Below are 14,162 nucleotides of genomic sequence, written 5' to 3' on the forward strand. Positions count from 1 at the left end.
AACAATAGAACACCGCCACAAAAATAGTGTTATTTTTTTCATAAGTACAGGAAGGACAATGAGGGCAAGGTTTTGACCATTTTTATCGTGGCGTAATGCTAAAATACATAAAATTATATTGGATTATGGGTGAATCTTTTGTATCCGCCACTGTTATCAAAAAAAAGCTACAAAAGAAAGGAAAATAAAGGAACTCAATTTCCATACTCCATAATGCCGGGTGGGCGTTGCTAATTTTTTTATTTTTTTAGAATGAAGGGTACTGGAGAAGCACAGCGGTGTTATTTTTGTTATCTTGTGGATTTATTTTTTTGACCGATTTGGGTAATTTTTAAAATCTTTTCAAAATTTGTAGGCGATATCTTCAGTTTTGCGAACGAATGGTACGCAATTGTACATACGGGTAGACAGACAAACAGAGGACCATGCTTATATGTTTTCGAATACAGTATTTGTCAATTTTTTGCAATTTTGTACATATACTATACCCTCGCCCAAATTTTTATGCGTTTATTTGTGAGTAATGATCAAAGATCATTTTTCATCGCATTGGAAAATATAGCCGTGGTCAGCATACTTCGTACTGTAGAGATGTCCTTCGGCCAAATAGACCCATTATTAATATCAACCTGAACAAGAACTTCCAGTGTGTCTGCCAACCTTAAAGCCCAAGGCGTCATTTTTGCGACTAGGACAATGATTACAACAGACATTCGCAGATGGACATGTTTAAATATATATATTTCGGGTCTCCGGGTCTTCCTTGTTGGTGTCGCAAAAGTGTTGACAAAATGAATATACCCGATATCTTTCGGTGGCGGTTAAAAAATATAAAATAACGATAGTCTCTAATATTGAAAGTGCGCGGCCAATATTTTCCATTCTTGTGTAGGTATTTTAAGATCCCATAGACTATATATCAAAATTTTTATCGTTATATCTGTTGTAGAATAGGAAAAGATTCGATCCAAATCGAATTTTTTCTTTCTGTTAGAGATCTTCCTTCCTTCCTTCTGTAATTTCTACTACGAGCAATTGTTCCGTTCGTCTGGTCTAAGCAAAGAAGAAAAGATACTCCGTTTTTCCGAATATTTCCTAGAATTTTATTGAATGAATTCAAAAAGCGACATTTCACCATTTCGTGGCTATTTAAATGCGGAATTATTGATTCTTCCAAGTATAATGCACATATCATTTATGTTGTTTACCAGGACATGTGCACAAAACACAAAGCAATCGCATGGAAATTTTATATACCATATACCACATGTAGTAAAGGAGCATATTAAGTTTGTACGGCTGTATGCAAGAAACAGAAAGACTTTTCGTGTACCCCCTCCCCTGTCCGTCTGTCTGTTTTTTGTTCTAGTGTTTCCTACAAGTCGCAAATTTTGAGATATTTTGATGAAGCTTGATACACTTATGTGTTTTGGCCAAAGCACGAATATTATTGAAAATGGTCAAGAACGGGCCACTTGCCATACACCGCCTTATTTTACAAGTCGATACACGGATAACTGTAGGTTTGTGTAGAGTATTTAGTGAAGGGCTGTGCTCCATTATAGTGTTTCATTGAGTTTACCTGGCAACTTTTATGAGTCTAAATGATGGGTGCTCTTCAGTAAAACACCGAGCGATTTCACAATGTCTTCCGTTTTCCCGCGCTCCCGCTTTCTTTCTCTCTGAAATGATAAAATTATTATAATATAGATAGTTCTTTTTTACCGAACTATGTGCGTATTCGGATGTGCATGTTCTTATTCAATAAAGAAATTGTTTGGTTGACATTTTATGATTTCAAGTAAAGGACTAGTAAACAATAATAATAATGTTTTGTATTTTCAATATTATTCATTACGTGCACAACTGGTTATAGTGAATAATAACAGCATGATACGATCGTAAGAGTGTCAAGCGAAGGCTGTCAAGGAAAATAATAAAGCATTTTGAAATAAAATTGTTTTTAGTAAAAACCAATTGTTGCTTTGTATTATGCTTTATTACTTACTATTATTATGACTTGAAAGTTCAAGTTTTTAAGGGAATGAAGGTCGGTCGCATATATAGCGCAAATTAATTGCTGCATTCATTACCATCAATGGGTTATGTGGGAAGTTTTTCTTTCGGTTTTCACGGTCAATAACAAGGAGAATAATTTTAGTTGCATTTCATTAATCGAGAAGAAAACTTTATTTACTCTGTTTTATTGCATTTTACCAATGTGTACCTAAGCCGTTTAAATAGTTTTAAAGCTACGGTAAAATATTTACTTTTCTTTTAGAAAATTTCTGTTAATGATCATCAATCATATATGATGCGAGGCTAGTGCCGCGACTGAACTTTGAATTGAAGCGATTTTCTCCGAAAACAGACAAAGTAATCGTTTCGAAATTTATTTTCTATTGCTCACATGAAATCATTCTGCATCATGCGGGCGTTCGGACATTTTTTTTTTAATTCATTCGCAGATACCTTTCGACAATACTATTCAATCCCGTCATCTGTTGTTGAATATTATTTCGGCTTATCATCGCTCTACTCATAGAATGAAGTTCTACTATTTGCATTATTTCGTTTGCAACATTCGAGAATATATATTAGAAATATACATACCATGATATTTTAAATTGCTTTATTTTCCTATCTGCTCTAAGCAGAGATTTTAAATTTCCTTTAGTTCACAGTAATGAAAATCTGAAGTGAACTACGTGAAAACATTGATTGTGGGACAAGGCTATATTAAGTTTGTGCGGATGTATTCAAAATCGTTTTCTGATTTGATTTGTTGAAGCACACCCCTCTTAGTACGCCGATCTAAGCTTATCCGTCTCTCTGACCCTTTGGCAATCTTGTATTGTTCTGCTTAGTTTACGGCTGGCAATTTTGGAGATAGTTTGACAAAATTTGGTGTACATCGACTTAGTTTGCCCTAAGGACGAACACTATTGAAAACCGTTTTCTGACCGCTTCCCCTCGAACGCTTTATTTTGAAAATGCATTTTATGAATAACTGTATCAAGCCAAGTGTTTTAGGGCGTGTAATGATCAGCTGTAGTCCACTGCAATGTTTTTACTTGTTCGATGATTTATTTGATAAGAAAACTTGTAAAAACTAGAAATACTTTGTCTAAAAACGGTTTCGATTGTTACATCTGCGAAACTAAACCCATGCACAATACAATATCAATAGGAATGACAGTTGTGGTTAATATTCATAGCCCAAATCGCTTTTTCATCAAGGTTTACCTATATAGAAGCGACCAGAAAATGGGTGCATCACACTTTCTCTCGCACTTTTTATTTAAGTATTTAAATGGCGACGCGTAAAACTCATTGATAGGGGTAAGAGTACCTTAATTTATCTCTGCAACACCGTTTAAAATTTAAGCAATTAATTAAAACTTTATTTTGCATACTCTCGCATATGCCTGTAAATCTCTTATAGATTGCTTTACAAAGTATAACTCCTTGAATTGCTTTAATTTATTACATATTGCTATAGGTATTATTATACCCTACATTATAAACGTCCATTAACTTTGTACGAATATATGCGACACACAGACAGAAAGACCTTTTATTATGTAAGCTTGTCTCTCCGTCTGTCCGTCGTGTTTTCTTGGTTTCAACTCAGCGAACGCAATACTTGAAATACGGCGTTGTATTCAAATAAAAAGGGGACTTTTCATTTTTCTCGAAAAATATTTACTTGTTCATCAATACTGATTTTATTCGCCTCAAAGTAATCCACATCTCTGCCAACGTTTTTTTTAATCCTCGATGTTTTTTGGTAAGACCTTGAGCTCTTCCAGCGATGCGATAACCGTGGCAAAGTTCTTTTCTTTCCTTGGTCTTTTTAATTTTGGGAACAAGGTAAAGATATCGATCCCTGTGCATACAATGACGGTGCATGAGTATAGTGTTCCTATACAACGCTTATATTTGAAAGAATTTAAAATAAAATATTTTAAATCCTAGATGATGGGTATACAAAACGCGTTGCAACTTGAATATAAGGAACGTTATGGTTTTCTTAATCAAAGATTTGTTCGTATTCTAAATTTCAGAGATGAACACACAAACACACGAATACGATTCAATAGTGATAATAATTCTACAAATTTGTGAATCGCTCATCTCTTGACTCAGTCCGTAGGAGACGGCGATATTTAGAAGACGTTTGCGGTCTCAGACGTAATGTAAGAATTTTTTAATACATCAGATAACGGAATATCTTTTAAAAAATATTTCTTGCGATCTTAGTTGTAGACATTGAATTTCGCCATCTTCAATACATTGATAAAACCCGACTAGCATTACTTTCTGCTAGATATTAATTTGATGCAATTGTATGATCATAAGATCAATTTTTCATTATAGTGCTTTTTCTATTACGTGTGATTCGTTTAGCCGTTTAAGAAAAATGTGATTAAAGCTTATTATAAAGAAATATAAATGTAGGCACATAAATATAAGGCAAGTAAACGTACACCAATACATTAATTAATTCCAAAGTTTACAAAAAAAAAAAAATAAAAAAAAAAAATTCATACATTTTATATGAAATTATTATTGAAAACATTTCGAATCTGTCCCGAAGTCAAATGTGATAATAATTAAAGACATAATCAAGTAATTAGTGAACACTTGGTGAGCGATACTAATAATTTTGTTGTTATTTCGAGTTAAATTCATTTATAAAAATAGTAAATTAATCAGAAAACTGAGTTATGAGTGCGCTGCTTTAAAAACTTGAATCTATTTGTAAACGTTTTTTTATGCCGATAAAAAAAAAAAAAAAAAAAGGAAATAATATCAATCAAACATGTCCGAAACGGAGGTTAACGGCAAAATCTACGATCATCGTGTTTTACCGCATTGGTCGAATGTAAAGAACGAAACCAATGGTTCTATTCATTATTCCCCTGACATGATATTCAATGCTGGTCATCGGCTATCGATTACAGGTTACAGGTAAGTGTAAACTGTGCTACATACAGTTTATCAATGCTTATGGTTTAATACATTTGCGGATAAACTAATTGCTTGAGACCGTTCTCAGCTGGAATTTTCAGAAAACTCTGATAAATATGTTGAACTAAAATTTACATCGACATCGACTTAAAAGTGTAGAAAAATCGCGTATGATTCTCAACAATATCTAAATAATTAATAAAATATTGAAAGAAAATAATTGCATGTTGCGATGTCAACATGTTATGGTTTATAAATCGTAGCCTTCTAGGAGCGCCGTTGTATGTATAAAGCCCCTGATCTGCCGGCATAGTCAGTATGTGTTAGATTTATTAGGTTTCTAGGAGACAGCGTAAGGAGTACTGAAAGGTGTAGAACAAAATTCCGGTTATGCCGTCTTTAAGCTATACAAAGTTGTATTAGTTCTCACGTTACGACGTTCACAAAGTGGTTTCTTAGAGCTTTGAATAGGTGTTGTTCTCTGCATTTATGGAAAGCTCTACTTTTCCGGCTGAATTCGAAGAATAGTGCCAATAAATCCTTACTAAACTACTAGTGTATCCAAAGCCCAAAAATAATCATGATCCAGAGTAGACGAACCATTAACATTGACAATCTGAAGCTAAATGTCCTTAGTCGCCCAATTTAGGGAGTGTCAACCGGTTGCAATGTATTGTGCTTTGTTCCAACTAAATGAAATCATCATTAGTGAAAGCTACCAATAACACAATTGATGAAGTTAAGACGAAAAAAGGGCGGAATACTCCGAAAGTTATGATATAGTAATATTTTTATATCAAAAAATTCCTCCCACTTAGTAATACCCGCTCAGGAAATTTTTGCCGTTCTACACTAGAGTATACTATCCCCCCGCGCTGTTATCAGAGCACGTTACTCTTTTCGGTTGACATGGGTATCAATGAATGCCTTATTGTTTGAGCGAACGGCGATTCCATTCTTATGATGATACCCAAACAGTAGTTACCTTGTGGATGGCTTGAAAGATCAGTTTCTTTTCGTTTCTGCATAGAAGAGGAAGGAAAAATTGATTATTTGTGGACAATGAATTGGAAAAATTGATAACAGGCGACGAATAAACGAAAATATTACGCGAAAAAGATCGTTGTCGAAGTCGAATGAATTTGTATAGGCGGTGATCGAACTTGGGTAGACATCAACTGAGATAAAGCTTTACATTTTCCCGATTGGAAGGGAATCGTGGGCGGGCAATACGTACCACTCTCTACTGTCAACAGTTAATGCGATTAAAATGCATACATATACATGTGGACGGAAGAATAGGTGTATGTTGTTGAGCAAGGTAACTTTCCTATTCTTCCTGGTAGATTGGCATCTAATAAACGTCGATGAACAGTTCGGGGTGATACAACATTTCCAATTTTATTGGAAATTGCTCTAGACAACTTGAAGAGATCTCGCTTTGTTAAAATTATAATGCAATTATCGGAAGAAGGAAAAGTTTTTTTAACTGGTCCGCGCCTCTAAACACTCTCTTTGGGGTGGCTTACAGCACTTGTGACACACCTAGTGATACGGCAAGAAATTTTTACGAATTTCCTCTGATTTCGAAGCTAATGGCCTAGTCATCCTCTTTTTTGATTAAAATAATGTGCTCGACCTGTCGAATATTACTGTAAACATTAATTAATATTGCATTTTAAAACATTTTACTTTCGAAACTTTAAAGTGTCCTAACTTTTTCACTGTCCGGCTGAAAATCTTACCAAAATAACATAAAAGCTCCCAACTATTTACTACAAGTAGCTCATGTGAGATTCCAGGAATTAATTTTTAACGCAAAAGTATGGAAGCTCTCTCTTACCATTTCAATGGCACAGAACTGAAAAATAGACTTTGCACGTATTTTTCTGTCCACATGTATATATATATATATATATATGTATATATATGTGTATAACACGTTACTCAATAACTTCGTAGGATAACTTGTTAATGTAAAATTGCTGTTACCAAATCCATATGATTTTTAGATAATCTCAACTTTCGAAGGAAAAGCGTTAAAATTTATCGACATTTCGACCATTGGTTTACATATTACAGTTGTTTTAGTGACGCTACTTTTGTAATCGTAAAAGCAACGGAAAAATATGAGATCCGTGTGTTCATAGAACGCTGTTTTTTAACGGGAAAAAATTCCGTTCAAGTAAAGCCATAGCTTGGCAAGTGCCGTTTGGACATCATCGAGATAAATTGTAGGCAAGCGGCTTACTGATTTTACTCGCGACGATACAAATGACGATAATGTTGTCGGCAGTTGTTGATTCAGAAAATATAAAAGGATTCACGAAATCATCTTGGTAGCTCAAAAAGTGAAGTTGAGTGAGACAGCTGACCCTTGAATGATATCAGAAAGCATTATATTTACTATTTTTCGTGAAAACTTGTCCATTAGAAAGCTCGTTTGTTCACTTTTGACGAAGAACAAGAAAGTATTAATAGTTCAGAGCATTGCTTGGAGGTGTTTAGGCGAAATAAAAAGCAGTTTTTCATGCGACAGGCGACAATGGACGAAACGTCGTTTCAGCACTTCAGCGTTAAAATCGGCAGCCATCTGAGTTGATAGAAGCCGACGAAAGTCGTTGAAAGCGACAAAAAATGCAAAAGTCTATAGCAAAGATTACAGCGAACAAATGTCGGGATGAGAATGATATGATAGTCAATAGCGAATATTACGTAACATTTTTACTGCCTTTGAATGATGAGAATGTAAAAAAACTTCCTTGACCCTATGAACTTATTGAGTGACGTGCTGTTTCATGGGATCTTCGTTTTAACAACGTAAAAAGAATAACAAATTGGAACGTTGTACATGGAACGTCGGGCCTGGCTGACATCAATTTATCTACTAAAATTCTTTATATATGTAGTAGTTAAGATAGTAAATATACAAAATATTAATTCTTCTTCCCATATGAAGGTTTATTTTTTGTGAGGAGATTTATATGATAGGCGATTCATAAAATAATATCATGCATGGGAGTTATTTGACAAGTTTAGTCTTTTCTAATCCTTCAATAATGCTAATGAGATGAAAAATTCATGGATTTATTACCTCTTCAAAAGAAATTCAATTATCTTTCCCTTTTCTTCTTTAACTATTTACGCACACATGCAGCATACTGTTCGTACTCTCTCTCATTGGTAATTCGACGGTATTGTATTTGCTTACTAAGCGGCGTTTGAGTAGCCGACATACATCGCGTATTGATATTATGTTAATGCATTTGGCAATTGCCGATTTAACTGTGACACTATTGTTAATGCCGTTGGAAGTTGCTTGGTCCTATACGGTGGAATGGAAATCAACCGATTTTATGTGCCGTCTCATGAGTTTCTTTAGAGTTTTTGGTTTGTATTTATCAAGTTTCGTCTTGGTATGCATATCAGTTGACAGGTAAGTAATGCGAGTATTTTTGTGTGTGTGTGTGTGTGTGTGGATCTCTTTTAATGCAGTTTATTTCAAATTTAATTTTCATAGATATTTTGCTATAATTAAACCATTAAAAATGTCTACTAACCGTGGGCGATTAATGCTTTTGATCGCCTGGTGCACTTCAATTATATGCAGTTTACCTCAGGTGAGTTACTCAAGCAGGCAAACATTTTCATTTTCTTACAAATATTTGTTAATGATTTTGAATTTGCAGGCTTTATTATTTCATTTAGGTGAACATCCTAATGTTAAAAGCTATTACCAGTGCGTTATGTTTGATACCTTAAGTCAATTTCAATCCATTCTCTACAATATGACAACTATGTGTGCCATGTATGCCTGTCCTTTAATCACTTTCATCTATTGCTATGGAGCTATTTATTTGAAAATCTATCGCGAAAGTAAACGTATGAGCAAAGGCGTGGGTGAGTCAATTTTTTAATTCATCTACACACAAATTTATTAACTGATATTAAAAACGAATGAATGAAAGTGATTTGAGTGAAAGTTATTTCATCGATTCATTTACCGCTGCACAAAACGTTGCGCAAATTTCATATACGTTGTTTAGGTAAGCAATCTTCAAGATTCGTTTCTAAGCAAAATGAAACTCTCTTCCTCATTAGAGATAGCCGATAGATAGTAAACGTATGTACATTCAATTTTTTATTCCGTTTGTATCCCACGGATTATTGAGGCCCGTTAATGTTTTGTAAGCAACAGATACGCAGATGGTAGGGCAAAAGCGTGTAGTTTAGTATAGTATCAGATGAAATGTAAAGTTGCGATCTCTTTAATTACTTGATCTATACTTCTTTTAAGCTTTCCAAATTTTATTTCGGGACAGTGCTTTTAGATTTCCGAAGATGCTAAATACTGAAAGATGCGGAACCAATGAAATATAATTTTTGTTTTTAATTACAGAACGTTTTCGCCGTTCAAACGATGATGTGCTATGTCGAGCCAAGAAGCGCACTTTGAAAATGACTATCACTATTGTCATTGTCTTCATAATATGCTGGACGCCTTATTACATAATTTGCATGTTCTATTGGTTCGATTATAATACAGCTTCACGGTTTAGTCCCTTATTGCGCAAAGTATTGTATTTGTTCGCTTGTACCAATTCGTGCATGAATCCCATTGTCTACGGCATGTTCAATATACGAGGACGGGGAGATAACAACGCGGTATATTAAAAAGAGAAAAAAAAATCTTTCCCATTACAATTTTTTTTTAACCTTTTGTTGCCCACTTTTCAAAATTTTTAGAATTCATCAAGTAACCGTAATCCGTCCGTGTATCAACGTGGAGATTCATCAAGTCAGATTCCTACAAGTCCCTTTAATCTGAACCATACTGAGAGCAATAAAATACCACCGACACGTACTTCGACAAACGATAAATTGGTAAACTCATCGCTGGCCAAACTCAATAAGGCAGACACATTACCCATGATCTGCATTAGGTAAGCGTCTTCGTTTGTCATATCGTTCTTATTGAGATGGTGGACTTTTTTTTTTTAATTTCTCGTACATATTTATGTATAAGTATTTTTATATGTATAAAAAAAAAAAAAGAAATGCTGCTAATATAATAATAATTTCAGTTGTGGTGACTCTATTGAACTTACTAATCTACAAAAAAGTTGTAATACCAATTCCAGTGGCAAATGAGTAACGCCAAGGTGCGATGATGATTAAATTATGAAAAAAAATAAATAAAAAAAAAAGTAGGCTTGCTTCCGCGGGCGTATAGCACACAAACACATCCATACACACAAACACATTTATACATACATACACGTACGCTTATCATAAATCAATCAGTGAACAATCATTACGAGACATTCCGACAGTTTGGTCGAATGATTGACAGCGCTAGGGAAGAGAAAGGGGGGAAAAGAATCTTTTTTAAAAATGCTTACATTGACAAATATTGTGTTCGAAAAATAGTAAGTGAAAAATGATGTAGAAATATTTTAAGTAGAAAAAGTGTTTGTACCCATCGTTGTAACTCTTCTGAGATTCCGTTCGTTGTAATCTGAAAAATACGCATTATAAGGGTGGGACTTTTCTGATCTTATCCCTCTTTCCCGTGTAAAAACTCGGAAAAAAACTTTAAAGTTTAATATAACTTTTAATGTCAGAAGTAAATCTCTATGCAAATTCAATAAAATATTTGCTTAGCCAGTCTAAAAGTTCAACGTGAAACTTTCACGATCGCGCAAAATAAAAAAAACTGAAACCTGAAAACGATTTGAGGTGATGAGTATTCGAGATTCGCTTGATAGCGTCTGTAGCTTTATTAAAACGTTCAACTTTATGCCCACACTTAATTTACTATGTAGCTGTAGATGATAATGTCTATAAACGAATGCATGTACGCACATACCAACATGTACAAATTTGTGAAAAAAAATATACATACATATATATAGATATATGTATATATATATATATATACATATGTATATATAAATTTTATTTATTTATAATAAAAACGCAAAAAATAAAATTAAAAATAAATTATATCAAGTAATTTTAATTAATTTACTTTACTTTTAATGCAGCTTTAAATATTAGATTAGCCATTAGTAAGTACATGTTCATATCGTGTTTGTGATGCTGACTCTTTGCCTGCGTGTATGTCATTATACACAATATAAGCAATTGATATGATGTGTATGTATTAGTTTTCCATGTAATTGCGATATAATTTATGTGAATTGCAGCTAAAAAGTTTGGTAACACTTTGCTGGTGTGTGACGGCGCTACATAATCATCGGTTGTCAACTGGTTCACTTAGAAATATGGTAATTATCGTTTCAATAAATTAGTGCGTGTTTAATTAAATTTTATTGTAGCATGTCAAATGGTGTCACAGAAGCCAAAAGACTCCTTTACAATTTTATAAATGTGTGATAAGTGATAAGTTTTACGCATGAATTCCATTCGTTTTATGTGAAGTTGGCGCGTTCGCTAAGTCTTTTAACAAAAAATGTGAAATTTCATCTACATATCCAGTTTAGCTCTGTCCGTTCAACTTATCGTATATGATATAAGAAATCGTATCAACCGATTGCTAGTAACATAGCTCTAATTACAGTCTAGAGGAGCATTTCAGCAGACATGATGCTTAACCCGGTTTAAACAAGCACTACATTCTGTCTGTCCATCATAATACGGTTCCTGGTGTCATAGTGCTTTATCAATAAAGTCAATAAATTTCATTTTTAAATGTTAAAAATATGTATGTATATTAAATTTGTCGTTCCTATATCAAAAATAAGTCTTTCTTTCAATATAATTACAAAAAGAGCAAAAATAGATTTATGCTACAAGTGACATTGTAATTACGCTTAGCCGTGTTCGTTTTCTCCTTTCTTTATTCTTTTATTGCTCTTATTGCCAGTTGGTCCTATAATATCGTTGGCTTGGCTTGTCTTTCCAACATCCCTGTGTCCGTTATTCCTGCATACTCACTGCTCCTACAGTTCATTCGTCCTCGAGCGGTAGATCCTTTATCAATCTATCCGCCGTAACTGCGCTGGCTCCACTTTCATGGCAAACGTGCACAAAGCTATATGCCTTCCCCCTCCCACCACCATCTACAACTCTTCACGACCATTTCAGTGAAAATATTTGTAGGGACATCCTTTAAGCAGTAGTTTCAATAAAGGAAAAGAAGTATCTCGGCTACTTATTTACATTAATCACTGACCTGTTATGTAGGCAGTCGTAAGTAAACGAAGTATCTGATCGATATACAAAATTCACCCTAAGATGAAGAAATCGTTTTAATTAACATTCTCCTCATTTTCTCAGTTACGTCGTAACTGGCAAAATAAATGTCAATCTGAACAATTTGAAACGTCATACCTTAAGCAGGCAACTAAGTTTTATGTGTTCACGTTTTTTTTCTTTTTTTTTACCGTTTCACTATTTAATAACACATTTTTCGCTTGTCTACCTGCAAAAAGTGTCAAAGTGCAATAACCAAACGATTTGAATTCATTTTTACATGTCGTATACAAAAATACTTTTTGTCAATACGCGAGTAAGCATGAAACGGCAAATTTAGCGATATCTTCATTATCACAATCTCTTGGTGGTTTCGTTGATTCGTTCGAATATGTATTTGTTCTTTGCAGAGACGCGATTTATTCCGCCTACACTTATTTATACACGCTAAGTCGCCTATATATACATACATATATATACATACATATATATTTATAAACGCGTGCGTCTCTTTTTATGTATGTATGTATGCATAACATGATTCGCGTCACCATATTTGGTGGACTTTATATCCACTAATAATATATATACTGACAATGTTCGATATTCATCATCTTCGACAGCGTACGTTGCCTTTGCTCATATTTGTGAAAAATCGTGATTTAATTGTTATTTTCGGCCACATTTCGAAATTCAAAATAAATTTTAACCAAAACACTCATGTGTATGTAAATGTAAATAAATTTGAAAACATCAACAGAACAAAATGTTAAAATTTGAGGGAAATAATCGCGAGACATTAAAGCCATTACGTCTAATGAAAAAGAAATTTTCTTTTCCGCCTTAACTTTGTAGCATTCACTTCCTCCTTACACTCTTTGACTCTGCTTTTGAAAAGGCTTCTGTGATTTTTCTATTTTATTTGTTCTGTTTATGGAAATTTTGTTTTTTATCTATAGCTTTAAGCTATGAACAAATTTTCGTTACTGTTATTTAAGTGTAATAAATTGTCTGCCTACAGTCCAAGCAGCGGTCTTCGTATGCATGATTGTAAGCAAGTTCTGTGCTTAATGCACAGAAAAACCGAAACATTAACTACATCGCTAAACTTTACTAAGATTGTTGCTACTACTACTACTACTACTACTACTACTACTACTACTGTGTTGGGTAAAGCAAATGCGATTTTGTCCCACAGTTGATCGATTGTAATAGAATTGGCGATAAAAAGAGTAAAAACCATGAAACTTGACCATAAACATATAATATACGCACATATGCATTTATATGTAAGCGTGTCCGTGCCTCGTTCTTTTTTTGTGTTTTTTTGTTTTTTTTTTGGAATAGAGAGCACCTGAATCGTAATGACATACGCGACAGGCACTGTCATAGAATCTAGTTTTATTATTCTCACATGCATTCGAATTCCTTCGTCATTATGATCTTTGTACGAACGCAGCTTACGTGCACTTACTTATAAATATAATGTATATCTACATATATATATCTATATATATATAAATGTGTTTAAATTAGGGATTCTGTGCGATATAACACTCAAATCTATTTATTGTCAAGTTCGGTTACTATTACTTACTGCCGTAGTTAGTGTTGGTTGGTTGAATAAATGTGAAGTCAACAGCGAAGCTAGTAGCAGTGACTGTTTTTAAGACCGTACACTGTGACTGTGAAAAGGCACGTGGGCGTGAGGAGTGCTCTCAGAGAAATATGCAAACTAAACCAAAACAAAGCACAAACATGCGGACGCACACATGATTTTGCATTGAAAAGTTATCCAAAACAAATGGATCGCGAAGCAGTTGTCGCCCTGAGGGAGCAGCCGTATATATATATATATATATATATATATGTATATATATATATATATGTATATGTATATGTATATGTGAGCATATGAGCTCACAGGAGACAACCACATGTTGCGATCATTGTACAATCGGCTAATATTG

The 14,162-nt window shown here is 33.9% G+C and overlaps 1 protein-coding gene across 1 annotated transcript; it reads left to right on the top strand.

The window, feature by feature from the left end:
- Nucleotides 1–4,304: 4,304 nt before the first annotated feature.
- Nucleotides 4,305–10,878, top strand: LOC119633804 (gonadotropin-releasing hormone receptor). Its single transcript, XM_038027555.1, has 7 exons — nucleotides 4,305–4,974; nucleotides 8,132–8,410; nucleotides 8,495–8,594; nucleotides 8,664–8,874; nucleotides 9,374–9,639; nucleotides 9,721–9,917; nucleotides 10,059–10,878. The coding sequence occupies exons 1-7, from the start codon at nucleotides 4,826–4,828 to the stop codon at nucleotides 10,123–10,125; spliced, it is 1,269 nt and encodes a 422-aa protein (XP_037883483.1). The 5' UTR covers nucleotides 4,305–4,825; the 3' UTR covers nucleotides 10,126–10,878.
- The last annotated feature ends 3,284 nt before the right edge of the window (nucleotides 10,879–14,162 follow it).

The sequence above is a fragment of the Glossina fuscipes genome, unplaced genomic scaffold, assembly GCF_014805625.2.
Source record: "Glossina fuscipes isolate IAEA_lab_2018 unplaced genomic scaffold, Yale_Gfus_2 2, whole genome shotgun sequence".
In the NCBI taxonomy this organism is placed as follows: Eukaryota; Metazoa; Arthropoda; class Insecta; order Diptera; family Glossinidae; genus Glossina; species Glossina fuscipes.

What these genes read in the sequence shown, in the direction of transcription:
- LOC119633804 (XM_038027555.1), top strand. Translation starts at nt 4,826, where the DNA reads ATGTCCGAAACGGAGGTTAACGGCAAAATCTACGATCATCGTGTTTTA. An exon ending in TTATATGCAGTTTACCTCAG is followed by an intron (nt 8,595 to 8,663) that starts GTGAGTTACTCA and finishes TTGAATTTGCAG; the next exon opens with GCTTTATTATTTCATTTAGG. An exon ending in ACGTATGAGCAAAGGCGTGG is followed by an intron (nt 8,875 to 9,373) that starts GTGAGTCAATTT and finishes TTTTAATTACAG; the next exon opens with AACGTTTTCGCCGTTCAAAC.